Source organism: Protopterus annectens, chromosome 12.part0 (genome assembly GCF_019279795.1).
Source record: "Protopterus annectens isolate FY-2018-M chromosome 12.part0, PAN1.0, whole genome shotgun sequence".
NCBI lineage: Eukaryota > Metazoa > Chordata > Ceratodontiformes > Protopteridae > Protopterus > Protopterus annectens.
The window spans coordinates 504580468-504597422 of NC_056746.1; the positions used below are offsets into that span (position 1 = coordinate 504580468).

The 16955-nt window shown below is 40.2% G+C and overlaps 1 protein-coding gene across 3 annotated transcripts in view; it reads right to left on the bottom strand.

The window, feature by feature from the left end:
• Nucleotides 1–16955, bottom strand: part of VWA3A (von Willebrand factor A domain containing 3A) — a 2208650-nt gene that overhangs the window by 91958 nt on the left and 2099737 nt on the right. For all 3 annotated transcript variants that reach the window (XM_044089639.1, XM_044089638.1, XM_044089640.1), the window contains one exon: nt 13482–13579. In XM_044089639.1, the coding sequence (XP_043945574.1) occupies nt 13482–13579 (98 nt within the window). The remainder of the gene's footprint in view (nt 1–13481; nt 13580–16955) is intronic.

The following is a 16955-nucleotide window of genomic DNA, read 5'->3' on the forward strand; positions in this document are numbered from 1 at the left end:
ATTTTTATTAACTGTGAGAGCTGCTCCATTTCCTCTGCAAGACAGTATTATCAATTCTTACATTGACCATGACATAAGATATGATGATTATCTAATGTAAAATGACCCAATTCCAGTCCAATTTAGTTCACTAATTTCTAATATGTCAATTTTTACTCTTGTATTTCATCTTTAAACAGCTGAATTGTATTTCAGTTCATTATTCTTACACTGCAGGTTCTAATGGTGTATAGTTCTTTGCAGCCTTAGATGGGTTTCCTTACAGTTTTAATCCATCCATGGCATAAACTCTAGCACTACTCATATTTGTCCTCTGCTTTTCCTCCATAGCATGCTGGACACCTTCAGACCTGCTGATCTTATCATCTGGTGTCCTTAACTTGGTACTTCCTATGAAAAGGCAAACATGCTGGATAATAAATCTTCTGGTAAGGATCCAGCAATTTTCTTCTTTGTATATAATGATTTCTTAAAGTCTGTGGTACAGTTTTCAAAGAAAAGACCACTTGTGAAAAAGACATATAAGATATGAGCCTTCACATTCTCAGGTAATTTTTCTGGCCTTAGCCACACATGCTTTCAAATGACAATTCCTATCATTATTGCAATAGCCTTTACAGTGTTGGAGGGCTACACTTTCAGAGGTTTTAGTCAGTTAAAATAAGTCATCATTTCTTTGGAGTCACAGTTGTTTGAATCCACATCACGTTTAAAATTCTGGTAAAATGACATATGTGGCAAATAGTTGCAGATCTAATTTCTAAGTACCTGAGGTATATTCTTTTGATTTTTTTTTTTTTACAAATCTCTCAAACAGCTTCCCCTCTTTTTGTAAAGGAAATATTTCTAGAGACAATAGAGGAAGACGAGATAGACTTACCAGATCAGATTTTAATTAAGATACATCTGTAAACTATCTTTATCATATCTAAACAAGCAGATCTGCATGGAGGTGGCTGAGTATCTAGGTGAATAGTATATGCTGCATCAAGAAATCCTGGAATGTATTAAATACTGAAGAACCCCTCCCTATAGACTACGGAACTTCAAGCATTTGTAAGCATAATTTCATAGGTTCATAGGTAGGTACTAGGCTATTGGCCATAGGGCCTATATAAGCCTAGCCAAAAAGGTACCCTGGCTTTCGCCACCCAAGAAAATTATTTTCCTGTGCCCCTGTCGAGCAGAGCCACAGAGGTGATTCCCCCGGATGAATTTCCTATTCCCATCCAATCATCAAGATTTTTCTTGAAGAGTGCTAATGAGGAGCTTTGTTTGATATAGATAGGTAGTTTGTTCCAGAGTATGGGAAGTCTCTGGGACAGGAATCTATGCCTCCAGCATGTTCTGTTAATTGTGGTGACAAGATTTAGGTCCCTAGAGCATGTAGCTCAGAGGGATTGGGATTTCTTTAAGTAGAGCATGTCCAACAACTCTGAGTTTGATATAGCTTTGTATGCTAGGCAGAGATTGCCTCTGAGTAGGCGATATGCGATGGAGTAAAGCTGGAGTTTTTTTGAGACGGTCTGTGTAGGGCATCTGTTTGAGGCCAGTAATCCTCTTTGTGAGGTATTTCTGCGGACTTTCCAGTTGTTGTAGATGTCTTGTGAGGTACATACTAAAAGGGGTGTTGTACTCTGTAATGGGTCTAATGAGTGACGAGTAGAGGGGAACAATGACCTCTTTTTTTCCTGGATGAGAAATTTTTTGTGATGAGGTGTGCCACGTAGAAGGATTTCCTGACTACTGCGGCGATGTGATTATCAAAGCAGAGACTACTTTCCAGCTGTGTCCCAAGGTCTCTTATCACACTTTCGGTGTTAAGAAGACTACCACCTATGTGGTAGCTCATGGGTACAGAGTTTTTACCAAAGGGAATGACAATGCACTTTTTGGTACTGCGCTTGAGGCCATGGCTTTGACACCAGGCATCTGTCTCAGTGAGGCCCTTTTGTAGGATGTCCACATCGTTAGGAGTTTTGATTATGGCTCCTAGTTTGCAGTCATCTGTGAACTTCATTACCAAACACCTTCTGTGTTAGCCTGTACTTCAGAAATGTAGATACCAAACAGGAGAGGACCCAGGACTGAACCCTGTGGTACTCCAGTTGTCACTGGTCTGAAGTCGGATTTGGAGTCTGCTACTTTCACAGTGTGGGTTCTGTCAGTGAGCGAGTTGGAAACTTTGTCAAAGGTCTGTTGTATCTTTCTTCAGTGATATTAACAGTCTCAGTGAAGTTAAACACAAGTGGAAGTGAACCAGAAGACTCCTCATGATCAATGTGAACATACAAAGATATACTCTGGCCTGAAAATAATTTTTTTTTATACCAGAGGATGAAGCAGATGAGTACTTGACTCTTGTTTTTATTTTCTTGAATCTTGAACATTTTATTCTAGAAACTGAAGTGCATTTTTGGGTTAGTTTTTGCAATCAGTCAATAAATCAGAGTATTTGGAGGAGCTGTCACTTTTGGTATGAAAAGACTTTAATCAGGACAACCACAGATTTTCCTGACAAGATATTCCCAGTGTCACCTATATTCTGAACTTCAAAATATATTTTTAGGATATATATCATTTGAACTTAAGCCAGTACAGAAGAATATACGTTTCAATGTGTATTTCAGAGGCACTGAAATAAGTAAATGATCTGAAGGTCAGATAAACTGTATGCATTTTCCTGTACATGGAAGTTGATAAAGTAGCTATGCTGGCCTCATCAGTATTGTTAGAAAGCTGATAAGATCCAGAATCTGAAAGATACAGCTTTCACCCTCTTCTGAATGATTTTTCTCTGTCTTTGATGTTTTTAATAGGTATTTTTCTTGTATTACTTTTTCATAACCTTTAAGCATTTTTTTTTCTGTTAAAAAACAGTTTAGTGCCTTTTGCATTTTTATTCTGGTAGCCTGTTTAAATTTAATATTAAAAAAAAGATGTTATGTTCTTACCATAATATTCCATGTGTGTTGTCCATCTCGTCCTTTATTCTCACTTGTGGGTTGGATCTGATGAGTCAGATCTGTCTTGGCCATTTCTCCAGCTCATGGTCTTCAGCAAAGCTCATAGGCCTCATTCTTTACCCATAAGGCAGCCCCATAATTACCTCAGATCTTGTTTGCCCCAGTAGCACATGGAAGAAGAACTTATATAGTAGCAGCTTCTAGATATATATGTGAGTGTATATCTATACCTATACATATGACCATAAATTAGTATCAGGCTGAGAAGGTATATTCTCTGAGTCTGTATGGTCCTGCTAAATACCAGTTGTGTTATTCAGTCTACCAGGAGTATAGACAGGGGGGCAAGGAGGGAGGGTTGTGAGAATAAAGGACGAGATGGACAACACACATGGAACGTTATGGTAAGAACATAACGTCTTTACGTGATGTTGTCAATCTCACCTTATATTCCCACTTGTGGGACAATGTCTCAAGCAACTAAACTCTCGGGTGGCTCATGGGAGAATATTCCTCAGAACCACTAAACCAAAGGAGGCTCTACTCCTGGAGGCCAAATCCACTTTGTAATGAGTAATACAGGTATGAGGTTTTGCCCAAGTAGTCATGGCACAGATATTATCCAGTGGTAATCTAGCCTGAAAAGCTGCAGATGTGGCCTGGCCACAGATCTAGTGGAATGAGCTTTAGCCACCTTTGGGAGAACTCTATTGTTTGAATTATAAATGTAGGTTATGCATAATGTTAGCCATCTAGACAAAATTACTTTTGAAACTGATTGACATTTTCCTGTATCAGAATAAGAGACAAAGAGCTGATCTGATTTTCTTATTTCCAAAGTTCTAGGTAAATAGAAATGTAACTGTCTATGAACATCCAGAAGATGCAAGAAATACTCTCATTTATTTTGGAAGTTGGGAAAGAAAACTAGAAGGTCTATAGATTGGTTAAGGGTATTCTCCATCACAACCTTGGGTAGAAAGGATGGGCTAGCACATAACGACACTGTCTTTGTGAAAGACTAGATATGAAGGCTTTGTGGACAAGGCCTGCAACTCAAATACTCTTCTGTCTGAAGTAATAGCCACCAAAAAGAGAGTTTTCCAGGAAAGATATTTTAAGTCACATGTAACTGAAGATTCAAAAGGGGAAAAATAATATGAGATAAGATGGAATTGAGATCCCAAGGGGGTGTTGGATGCTTATATGGAGGTCGTAACATAATACTGCCCCTCAAAAATGCTTTGCAAAGTCTGTGTGACATGATAAGATGATCATTTTTATGTATATGGAAATTAGAAGTTGCAGCTAGTTGAACTTTAACTGTAGCTACCGCTGCTCTACCAACTGGTGTTGTAAAAAGATCTGTTCTAGGCCACTAGGGAGCAATTATGATAATAGTTGTCTCCAACATAATGTCTTTCTGCAGAAACTTTGGAATTAGTGGAATTGGAGGGAAAACTGTAAAGAAGTCCTGGGGGCCAATCGTGAACAAGTGCATCCCTTGGTGACTCCTACATAGGAGGGAGCAGGGCAAAGTAGTTGCTGCATTTGACATTGTTGGGTGATGCAAAGCGGTCACAGCAAGGCTGGCCCCATTTCCAGAGGATCACGCCCATAACTTTCTGATTGAGGGACCACTTGAGCGGCCATAGAATGGCTCTGCTCAGCTTGTCCACAATGATGTTGGATTTTCCCGGGGTGTGCATTGCTATCAGAAAGCAGTTGGAGGCTATTGCCCAATTTCAGACCCTGAGAGCTTCTCAGCAAAGTGGGTACGATCTGGTTCCCCCCGTTTGTTTATATACCACACTACAGACATAGTGTCCGACTGGATTTTTATCATTCCAAGAGGAAGAGAGTCCTGGAATGCTTGCAATGCTAAAAGCACCACCTTCATCTCTATGACATTTATATGCAGATGAGCCTAGTGTTCTTGCCAGATGCCTTGAACTGTCTGCCCAAGAAATTGCACCCCCCATTTGGAAAGCGTCCATGGTCACCATGGCCAGAGGTTGAGGAGGAATGAAAGGATGGCCCTGAGGCACTAAAGTTGAATGACTCCACCATTGGAGATCTTTTCTGCAGGCAATGGCTATCATAATCTTGTGGGACACTGGAAATTCCAAGAATAACCATTGTGCAAAAAGCAACCACTGGCGAACCCCTCATGTGAAGGCAAGCTAGAGGAATTAGTATGATCGAGGCAGCCATTTTCCCTAGGACCTGGAGAGCTAGTTTTATGGTGGCTTTTGACTTCTTTATGAAGATTCTGACAAAATGGTGGAGATTATCTACTCTGTCCTGTGGAAGTCTTGCTATTTGAGTGGTAGTGTTTATCTCTGCTTCTATGAACACTAAACTTTGAGATGGCTCTAGCCCAGATTTTTCGTAATTCACAGTAATGCCTAGAGAGGAGCAGAGTTGAAGGACATAATTCCTTGATTGGAGTAAATCATGCCTGGTCAGGGTGGTTAAGAGCCAGTCGTCCAGGTATGGAAACATGTGGAATCCTTTGCGTCTGAGGTGAGTCGCTACTACTGCCATACATTTGGAGAACACTGGGGACTGTAGTGAGACCAAAGGGCAGAGCTCGAAACTGGAAGTGACTGGCTCCTAGTCGGAAGTGCAAGAACCTCCTGGACTGTCTGTCCATTCAAATATGGTAGTATGCATCCTAAAGGTCTATAGACCACATTCAATTGACTTTTTCCAGGAATGGAAGTATCGACTACAGTGTCACCATCTGGAACTTGATCTTTTTACCGATTTTTTTTAGATTGCTGAGATCCAAAATGGGCCTCCAGTCCCCTGTCCTCTTCGGAACTAAAAAGAATCTTGAGTAAGTTCTGGATCCTTTCTTGTCTGCTGGGACTTCTTGCATGGCTCTCTTTCTTAGCAACTTTTGGATTTCTATTGTTGCTTGTCCCTTTTGACTGGCTGGAATATCTGGAACTGCTTTGTTTATGGAGATAGGAAAAGAGAAGGGAATGATATACCCTCTGGATATTATGTCCTGCACCCCTTTGTCATTTATCTTTAGCCAGGTTTTTTGGTGCAGAGAAAATCGACCCCTGACTGCCTCCAGAGGCAAGCAAGTGAGCACTCCTTCAGGATCGTTGGAAGGGTCTCCCAAAGAAAGATTCTCTGGAGCCCTGATTTTGCGGGCCTCCTCTGCCACAAGGGCGGCATCTTCCATTATTGTTCCCCTCTCTGCCTGTGGGGGAACCTTTACCTTATGTGTCCTGTTAAGACCTTTGAGATTTTCTGAACCACATTCTCCCACTACCTTTTTGACCCCCTTGGGAAAGGTCTAGTAGGAGCAGAAATACGCAGTCCAACAGCAGACAAGGTCTTGCCCTCTTGTTCACACCTGGTGAGCGTTTCCTTCAATTTTGGCCCAAAAAGGGAGGAGACGTCAAAAGGGGTGTTAATGAAGAAAGACTTGAAGGCCTCCACAAAATTGCAAAGGTGCATCCTGGCCTGCTCCTAAGAGAGATACTTGAGCCTGCTGCCCTACTCATTCCATCTGCTACATAAGAAATGAGCCTCATGGAAGAGTTGACAACTGTATTCAAGGTGGCAAGCTGAGGATTGATTTTATCTGCCACCGCATTAGCTACGGCCCCTAGGAGGGAGTCTGATAATTCTTTAATCAGGTCCCTCTGCAGTCTAGTGACGTGGGTGAGATTACTCAGAGACCACAGGGCAAGGGTTGCTGATGAGAAGACACACTTCTCACACTTATCCACAGTCCTAGAGTCCTTATTAGGAGGATAGATAGAGGCACTTGTTTCAGAGAGTTCCTTCTTAGTAGCCGCTACCGTGACCATGGCATCAACCCCTACACACTTTATTAAAAACGTTTTTCTTTTCAGGCAGTAATATACTTATTTGGCCTCCTAAGAGTAGGGTCTATGGTGTCTGAGGTCTCACAAGCCTTTTGTGAGATTAATTCCACAAGATTGTTGAAAGGAGGAGTCACCCAAGAAGTTGATGGGAGATGCGCAAAGGCCTTCAGGAAGACCAACTCCTCAGCTGAAGGGGGTAGAAGACTGCCAATCACCTCTCTGTATTAGGATTTCTAGGATGTCTCCAAAAGAGACATCTTCAGGAGGTGATCATGGGGACCCTTCTGCTTCATTAAGGTTGGCGTCAGACGTGATAGACTCCTCCAGCAAGTCAAGATACTTCTTCTTGCATGTCCTCTTCTGAGGGACCTGTTCAGTGGGATACTCTGGAGAGGTTTCGGACGAGGGAGCAGTACCCTGAGGTACATCCTGAGGCCTAATGTCTCTGCAGACCTGTGGAGAGGGCAGGTGAGAAGACAAAGACATCCTGACTGAAGAGGGAGGAAGACCCAAAGTAGATCGTGTCTCAGACTGCAAAGTAGTCAAAGCCCTCCTCATTGCCTCAAAGGCAGTCCCTCCCTAATCTGAAGAACTCCCAAGATCCGACAAACAAGTTGTCGGAGCTGAAGGAATTTCTGGAGCAGAACAGAGCAGCTCTGAAGCAGAGGTAGGAGACAAACTCACCTGTGCAGATGCCCCCAGAGGCATAGTCAGATCTGATGAGATCTGAAAGGTCTTTGCGAGCCCAACAGGGTAGTGTCGACTCCTAGAGGTCTCCTTTTCCGAAGGCATAGAGACACTCAGGGCAGATATCGGATCTGAGGAAGGTATGGGTTCTGGAACTGATACAGACATAACCTGGATATTGGAATCTTCTGGCTTTGAAGCAGGGAGACTAATCAGAGCAGGAACTGCAACAGAAGAGGGGGGTTGAGTCTGACCTGATTCCTTTGGACTCTGATCTAACAGTAGTTTGGCCAAAGCAGGTGTCTTCAAAAGTCTCTCTACAATCCTATCCAGATCTTCATCAGATAAACTCCTGGTAGACCTAGTGGACAGGATAGGTGACCTTGATCTAGCTAGTAGTGGAGAAGGGAGCCGAGAAGACACCTTTTCAAAAGACGGAGATTGGCTCCTATGTCTATGCTCCATTGTAGCAGTTGGTGCCAATGAAATTCCCTGCTCCGAGGGAGTTTTGGAACCAGGAGGAGATGTCTGCTCCAATGGAGTCTTTGGATCTGTTAACTTTGGAGTCTTCTGCTTCGGCTCCAATGAGGATCTTGGCTCTGATGAAGGTCTTTTGGTAGGTTTGTCAGAAGATTCGGGAGATAGAGCCTCACAGAAAGGCGACTTCAAAAGGCCTTTTAAAATAAGTTTATTTTTATGTTCCATTAATGCCTGCGGGTTGAAATTGCAGCAAATGGAACAAGACTCTTGCAGATAAGAGGTCCCAAACAATACACACATAAGATATGTGAATCGCTAAGGGGCATCTTCTTACTGAGTTTTTCACATTTTTTGAAGCCCAAGGGTTTACGTCCTGTTTCTGCGACATGACTAAGGAAGAGGGAGGGTAAGACAAAAACAAACAGTCACTCCCGATCTCGCACAGCAAATCCTCTAACTTAAACGGACTTCACACACACACACACACACACACACACACACACACACACACACACACACACACACACAAACAAAATTAGAACTCTAATTTTAGAATGTAAACAAAGGTAAGTATATAAAAATATAAAGATATACTACTACAACTTACTTTTTTTTTTACATATGAAAGAAAGAAGAAGAAAAAGACAGAAGAAAGGAATGTCCTCTTACTAAAAAATGTCTGTTCCTTAGATGCGCTTTAATTAAAATGGATGTGAAATAAAGGAAAGAGCTGGGTAAAGAAGTAAATCGGAAACTAATTTAGCTATTTGTAGAAGTAAAAGAAAGGAAAAAGATAATATTATACTAAATAATCTAGACAAAAACAAGTACTTAGCCCAGAGCTATGCTGTTCAACCTCTTCACTGCGTGACAAATGAGATCTGAGGTAATTACAGGATTGCATTATGGGTAAAGAATGAGGCCCATGAGCTTTGCTGAAGACTTCGAGCTGGAGAAATGGCCGAGATGCATCCGACGCATTGGATCTGACCCACAAGTGAGAATAAAGATGAGATCGACAACATTACATCTCATATTTACTCACATTGTGTCTGAGGCAAAGAGTACACTGTGTATGGAGGTTTTTTGAAGCTTTTTGAAGCTTTTGTCTTACCACAGACACATTTATTTATGGATTGAGCTGTTACACCAGAAATACTCATCAGCACTGAAAGGAAACCAGTAATTGTAAGCATTGCTGAAAAAAATGAAATTAAAAAAGTTATTACAGTTTTAGTAAGAAAATAAAAAGGTGACTACTACACAGAAAAAAAAAATCTCTCTAGTGCAACAGACCCATGCGGCAAACAAAACAGTAACAAGAACTGAGGGGAACATTAAACAATGTAGGAAACAGAAGGGAGTCTTACACCATCCTACATCTCAGTATCTGGCAAGTTCAAGACCTGCCTTAGTTCCTCACAAGTAGGGTGTCATTACTTTTACAAATTCTGGCTACAAGACAGGCATAAGGTATGTAATCCAAACATTATTGTTTAATCTGACAGTGACCCTCTTCACAGATCAATCAAAGCGAAGTCCAAACTTTTATATAATACTGAAAAAATACTGTGGCAAGTGTGACAAATTCATCCACATCCCATGCATTACTGTCCACCAAGACAAACTAGCTTGAACACACAATGAGATGATGAGGAAATGTATGAACTCTTGCAGAAAATACCCTAGGTAGTCCAGTAGATAATACAGAAGGAGAACTCTCCATATACTTTTCCCCATGTTGGGATGAAATACATCATCCTACACTATAATAAACCAGAGGTATTTTCCATAAGCTATACAATAGCTCACTTTCCAAGCAGTTGAGACATGCCTCGCCCCCTAAAAATATAATGAATAAATACATTCACACAGCTTAAAACATTCTTTGTTTTTGTGCAACAATAATATTAGAGAGAAGGCACGAAGAATTATTACAATGATCACAGCTTTAGAAAAACAACATAATGCAAACAGGATTTAGCTCAAGCTCAATCACACTACCAGAGATAAACCCATATTCAAAAGAGATGGTACATCCTTGATTAGTGAAGGTCAGGCAAAAATAAAATTTCAAAAGATCCTGTTGTCAGTGTGTGTTGCCGTTTTTCCCCTTCTTTTTGTTTCCCTTTTTAAAACCATCTCTACATATAACAAGACTAGGTGCACTGCTGTAAAGCTCTGATCAAAGTTTTACAAGATTAGATAAATAAAAAATAATCATACCTCTCAATTTATAAGTGTAAGAAATCTGGACAAAGCTAAAAATAAATGTGGACAAAGGCCCCAAATCAGGGACAGCTCTTATATACTTAAAGTTGCTAGAATAACAAGCTTAGCATCGGCATGCATTTTTTGAAGGCTACAAAATCTGAGACTCATTATTTACTAACTTCATTCATAAGTGCATAGGTAAATGCTAGGCTAGCTGCCCTTGTGGGCCATTTTAAGCCAAGCCAATTTCCCTTTTTGTGCTTGAAATAAGCTATCCCATTTGGTTATAGATCGGCCTTATCCATCCCATAGATAATAATCATATATTACACATAATGAGAATAAACGGGATCATACCATAGATAATTTGAGGGGGCTCATGCATGGGATGAATCATTTAGGAACTGCCTCTGTTCACTAGTAGTGCAGGGGGCAGTCCTGAGGTAAATTTTCTGTTTCCCATCCACAGATCTAAGCTGGTCTTGAAAATGGACAGAGATGAACTTTGTTTTATGTGGATGGAAAGTCTGTTCCACAGCAGTGGTATCTTTTGTGAGATATACCCTTCACTCCAAATCATTCTATTGATGTTGTAGAAGAGGTTTAGATCCCTAGACCAAGTATTCCTGATGCCATTTGACTAGCTGATGTGAATTAGTTCCATCAGTAATGGGTTGATGGATGCCTTGTATGCCATACACAGGTCATCTCTTAGCAGTCTGTAGGATACTGAATATAGTGACAAGGCTTTGAGTCATTCCATTTAGGACATGTTTAGTTCTTTTATCCATTTAGTAAGGTATGCCTGTGGGCATTCCAGTTGTTGCATGTCTGGACAGATACATTCCAAAGGGGGCATTATATTCAATGATTGGCTTAATGAGGGTTGAGTAAAGGTGGACAATGCCATCCCTAGATATAGTTACAATTCCTTTCTTTATAAGCTGTGGAATATAGAAGGGCTTTCTTACATTTCAGGATTAGATTACTGCTTCTAACTTGCAGTTGTCTGAAAACTTATTCAGCCAGAGACCTTTGGTATTGACTTTTACTTCAGAAAAGTATATGCCAAACAGAACGGGTACAACCATGGAACCCTGGGGGAACCCACTGGTGACTGGCCTCTTTGTGGAGATAACTTCCTGAATTTTGATTATCTAAGTCTCATTTGTGAGCCAGTTGGCAATCCAGTGGGTGACACAGTGGTTTATTTCCAGTTTATTTAGCTTTTCTAGTATGCCTGAATGGGGAATCATGTCAAACGTTTTGGCTAGGTCGAGGTATGCTGTGTATATCATTTTGCCTTCATTCAATGCTTTGGTAACCTTTTCAAAAGAATCCACTTGGCTGAGTAAGCATGACCTGCCCTTCATTACCGCAAACTGAGACAAGTACAGTGTTTGGAGGTTCCCTACGTCCTGATTGATTAATTCCATGAAAAGTCTTTAAATGGTTTTGCATATGAGGCTGGTCAGACTTAGTTCTGTGATACCTGGGTCTGTGGAAGGTCCTCCCTTATGCAGGATGACTGTATCTGTTCTCCATTTGCTTGGCACAAAACCTGTATGGAGGCTGATATTGAACAGTGTTGTTAGAGATGTGACTAAATCATGGTTCTGGCTATTTAAGATATATCCATTGATAATGCCAGGACCCATCAATGCAGAATTTTTTATCTTTTGATAACACTTTTCGGACTTGATCTTGTGTGACAGATGGAGGTGAGCCAGTTTCAGGTATATCTTGAGGGACAGATGGAAGGAAGACAGGGGTAAGGTTAGAGCTAAATTTATCAATCAGTAAGTTTGCTATGAATTCAGCCTCAGTGTAGGCAACATTGTTTACAATCAGCTAAGAGCACTGCTAAATTCCACAGTGATTTGTCAGAAACCCACACATTTTAAGAGGAACAGACCAAAAATATGAGGCAAATATCTGGACAATTCAGTTGATTGGTCCAATCTTTTTAAGATATCACACATTCAGCCAGTACAACTGCAGGTTTGGTTTTGCAACAAAGGGCTCAACAATCAAAACATTTGTTTTTTCCACCAGTCAAGCAGCAGATTCCTTGGTCTTACACAAATCAATGAAATTCACTCAGGCATTACATTTCCATGCAATTACAATTTAGACTTCCATATAACTGTATAGTACATATCACTCCATTCCTAGATTCTCCTGACTTAAGAGCAGTTAAAATCCCCGTAGGCTTCTAGATGTATACAGTGGCAACATGTTGGGCAAACTCACTTAGGCTGAAAAGTTGTTTGTGAATATTAAGCCATATAAGACATTTATTGAGAAATATATTTCCTTCTCCTTTTCTTTGGTGTTTGATGCCTCCTGTTTCACTGAAACGTGTGGCCTTTATAAATACAAAGCTGCTTGAAACAGAAACACTCTGATTAAGCCACATAGGTTACTCCTTTATCAGAACTTGATCCATATGCTATGTGGATTCATAACTTCATCACACTACCAGATGGCAGTTACGCCAGTGTGGTCCGACTCCTGTGAAACTGACCTGAATCTATTTCTGAAGAAAAAAAAAACTGCTCAACAGTTCGATGTTTCTGCAGTGAACTGTGCAAGAGTTTTTTGCAGTAATCCTATTGCGAACAAATGAGGCAATGATGGAAAGTAAGTGAAATATAATGCAGGTCAGAAGCAGGACTAGTACTTGGGAGAGGATACAGGAAGTATTAGGAACACAGGAATAACAGAGTTCACTGTGGATTATAAAAATGGTTCAACGTAGACCATGGCCATGGACCATGCAAGTAAGATTCAGTGCTGGGCACAAACGGGCCTGTAAAAGACATAGTGAAGGTACACTCTAGGACAGTAATTAGTACAGTGCATGTGCAAAACCTGGTGAAGGATAAGAGCAGGCCTCACTGCAATATCATTGTAAGATATGGGCAGAGCACAAAAGAGGAAGTCAATTAAGTTTCACTGCAATAGCTCAGTAAAACATGATATTCCAGGGAATTTACAAAGGATGGGCTTCTAAAAAAACAAATTAAAAAATATCCTTTATGCAATTAATTAAAATAACCAGAAAACATGCTACTTGGTATTACAGTACAACTCTTTTCCATGAATGATTCAAGAAAAATTCCCTTGTAATCAATACCATCTTGGTTTTACAATGTGGTGCAAAAAATTCTGTTTTAACAAAAACCTTTCTGAATGTAACAGAAATGACATATGTAAAGTAGTTAATTGCACTAGGCCACTTTTTTATTTAAAAAAAATATAATGATGTGATATACTATACCTAAAAGATCGAGCTTGTCTTAGGAAATGTCTTGCTTTATCTATTTCTTCAGCAAGTCTCTTTAAATCATCTCCTTCAAATGCTGGAAGAACTGGATCCTTACAGAAAATAAATAAATCAGCATAAATGTAATAAAAGTATGCATGGAAATGTGTGTATATAATGACATTGTAATCATATGTATGATTATTGACCATGTAATATCTAACACTCTGCTAATGAGAATCTTTTGGAAAAGTCCACTGTAAACATTTTGTCATGTAATGAATGCCAGCAAAAATGACAATTTTACAGTAATGGCGACCATTTCATGACTAACTCTTGTCTTAGAGTATGACAGTCTTGCACTAACAGTGACCAATTCATGCCTATCCCATGCCTTATAATAGCTAGACATTTTAACTCTGTGTACCTACACCTTTGTAAAATGTACAAGTTCTGACAGCAAGGAAGGATGAGACTTTTATTTATTTAATTTTACTTGTTTTTTTGCTTAACAATGTAAGTGGACTGACTGGTCAAGAAACCTCTTCAGCCACGTGGGTCTCAAGGTTCATATTAAACACAAACACAGACACCTACATCCCTGCTAATAATTTCAGTTCTGATTACTAAAGAGGCACACGCACGTGTAGTCTTCTTATTAATCCTGATGTATATCACCAGCTAGTTCTTATATTACATTCATTTTATGCTAATACCACTTTACTCTGCCCATTAACAGTTGCAGTTACTGTTCCTTTGCTATCTATATTCTGATTATATCACAAATATATATCTCAAAACCGGCACTTGCCCTCCCCCCGCACTCTTACTGTTGTTGCACTCCTCTTTTTTATTAACCTCCTCATCTTATAGGTTCATAGGAGATTACTAGTCCGCAAGTGGTTAAAATTTTCTCAGAAGGTATAAGAATGCCATTTGGTCTTGGTAAGTGCGCAAAAACAATGTTTAAAGGTTGACTTACAAAGCCATGTCTGACCCAGCTCTGTTAGAAATGCTACATATAAAGAAATCCCAATCCCTCCGAACCACACGTTCCAGAGGCCTCAACCTCATTACCATAATCAACAGAATATGCTGGAGGGACAGGTTCATAACCCAGAGACTGCCCATGCTATGGAACAGACTTCCCATACATGTCAAGGAGAGCACCTCACTGGTCCTCTTCAAGAGAAATCTTGATGAGTGGATGGTAAATAGAAAATTCACCCCAGGGATCACTCCAGTGGCTTTACTCGACAGAGGCACTGAGAACTAAGGTCAGGTGGCACGATGCCAGGGTAATCCTATGGGCTAGACTTGTAAAGGGTCCATGGCCATTAGCCTAGTACACACCTATGAACATATGAATCTATGAAAGTTGCAGTACCAAGAAAATATCAATCTGGGACAAGAATGTGATATAAAGGAACTTGAGCAGAAGTGAGTGTATAAATATTTGAAATTGATGAAGGACTGGCAATAAAACATGAACAAATATGAATACAACTCAGTAAGGAATTCTTCAGAAGACTAAAACTAATACTGACAACAGCCTTGACTTCTAGGAATAAAGTCTGCGCTATAACCAATTTGCTCTTCCTGTTCTAACTTACAGTTTTGGGTTGACTGACTGGCCCCAAATGCACTGAATCAGTTGGACAGGAAAACAAGAAAAATGCTTCTCACTTATCAAATGATATATAAAAATCAATGTAAACCAAGACTGTTATTCCTTGTTCTGAAGGAGGCATGGGCCTCCTTGAAATTGATTACATGTACAGATCTGCAATTGTGGGGCTATATACATGTATGCTGATGTCATCAGACCCAAACATAGTGACATTTTAAAAACATTAGGAGAATAAGTCTAAGATGACTTCTTTGCTTAATTTAGCAGATGCATATTGGTGTCAAGCAAGAATGGAAATAAAACCAGAAGTAGATAAATATCAGCCAGTAACTGAATGTGCCAAGAAAACAAAACAAAAGTGAGAATATAAGGAGAGGTATCAGCTGAGAAGGAAAGGAATGTGGAAAAGGCATAAATATTGTGGCAAGTACAGAGATCTCCTGGAACAACCTCATGTTCATTAGGATTTCATGCAGGAATGGTTAAAGAGACGTTAACTAAAAACAAAAGATGAAAGGTTAATAATGGTGGCCTAGGATAGTGGACAATGCACACGTTGGTTTAGAAAGTCCAGTGAACATGTGGGAGAAACAGACAAATGCAGGTTCTGTAAAAAAGAACTGAAAACATTCGCACATCTAGTTGCTGGGTGTGATCCACCTGTAAGTGGTTCATCTCCCAGGCCCATGCTTACACTTACCAAGGGTATCAGAACTTGTCAGAGATTTGGGATGCATGACTAGGCTTAAAAAGGCCCTTGTGTTCGTTAGCCTAGTAACCACCTATTAACCTATGAACCTATCTACTAAACACCTATGAACCTATGTGGAAGGCTTGTATACTGAAAGGCACAATAAGGTGGCAAGACTGTTGTACTGGGAATTGTGTAAACAATACAATATTGAAGTAGTTGAGAAGTATTGGAAACATGAAACACAAAGCATTGCAGAAAATTATGAAGTCAATACCACATGGAATCACCCATTAGCAGCAGCTTAAAAAATAGATGCCAGAAAACCAGACACAGTAGTCCATGACGAAAGACAAAAGCAGCATTAATAACAGAAATTGTTACACCCAGTGACTGTAGTGTCTTACATACAGAGAGGCACAAATTCTTAAAATACCAGAATTCGCAGGCAGAAATGACAGCAATGTGGTAGAAAGATACTCAGACAATTCCGATACTAGTTGGAGGAACAGGTCTAATAAAAAAGAATTTACAGTCACACTTAGATATGCTACAAACCGCGGTGGTGGTGCTGTGGTAGCGTTGTCGCCTCACAGTAAGACGCTGTCTGGTTCGATTCTCAGCTAGAGCATCTTCTGCGTGGAGACATGCGTGAATGGGGGTACCTTCGTTGAAGGTTGTGCGTCAGGCCTGGCAAGCCAGTATGTAAAAATCAACTGCCAATCATTAGCGGACCGGAGTTCCGCTGTGGCGACCCCTAACCGGGAAAAGCCGAAAGACACAAACAAACAAACAAACTTAGATATGCTACAAATTCATGTAACTGGATGAATTACAGAAGGGCTTAATATGGGCACATTGCAGGTGCTGCAAAGAGTACTTTTGGCTACCAACTAAAACTGATACAATATTAATTTCATGGACTTTAATCATACCCAGACATAGGAATGGGGTCCATTCCTGTCATAGTATTAGAAATCCAAAAGACTTAGAGAAATTAAACCAGTAGAAAACAGAGAAAGAGGCAGGATATCAAAACCTTTTAACTAAGGAAGCAATCACCTAAGAGGAATGGATAATAGTACAAGGTTATAACTGTAGTAGCGACATTGTCAGCACACTCCAATGGTCTCACAGAGGTCAGTCTTGATTTCTCCACTCTTTGCGA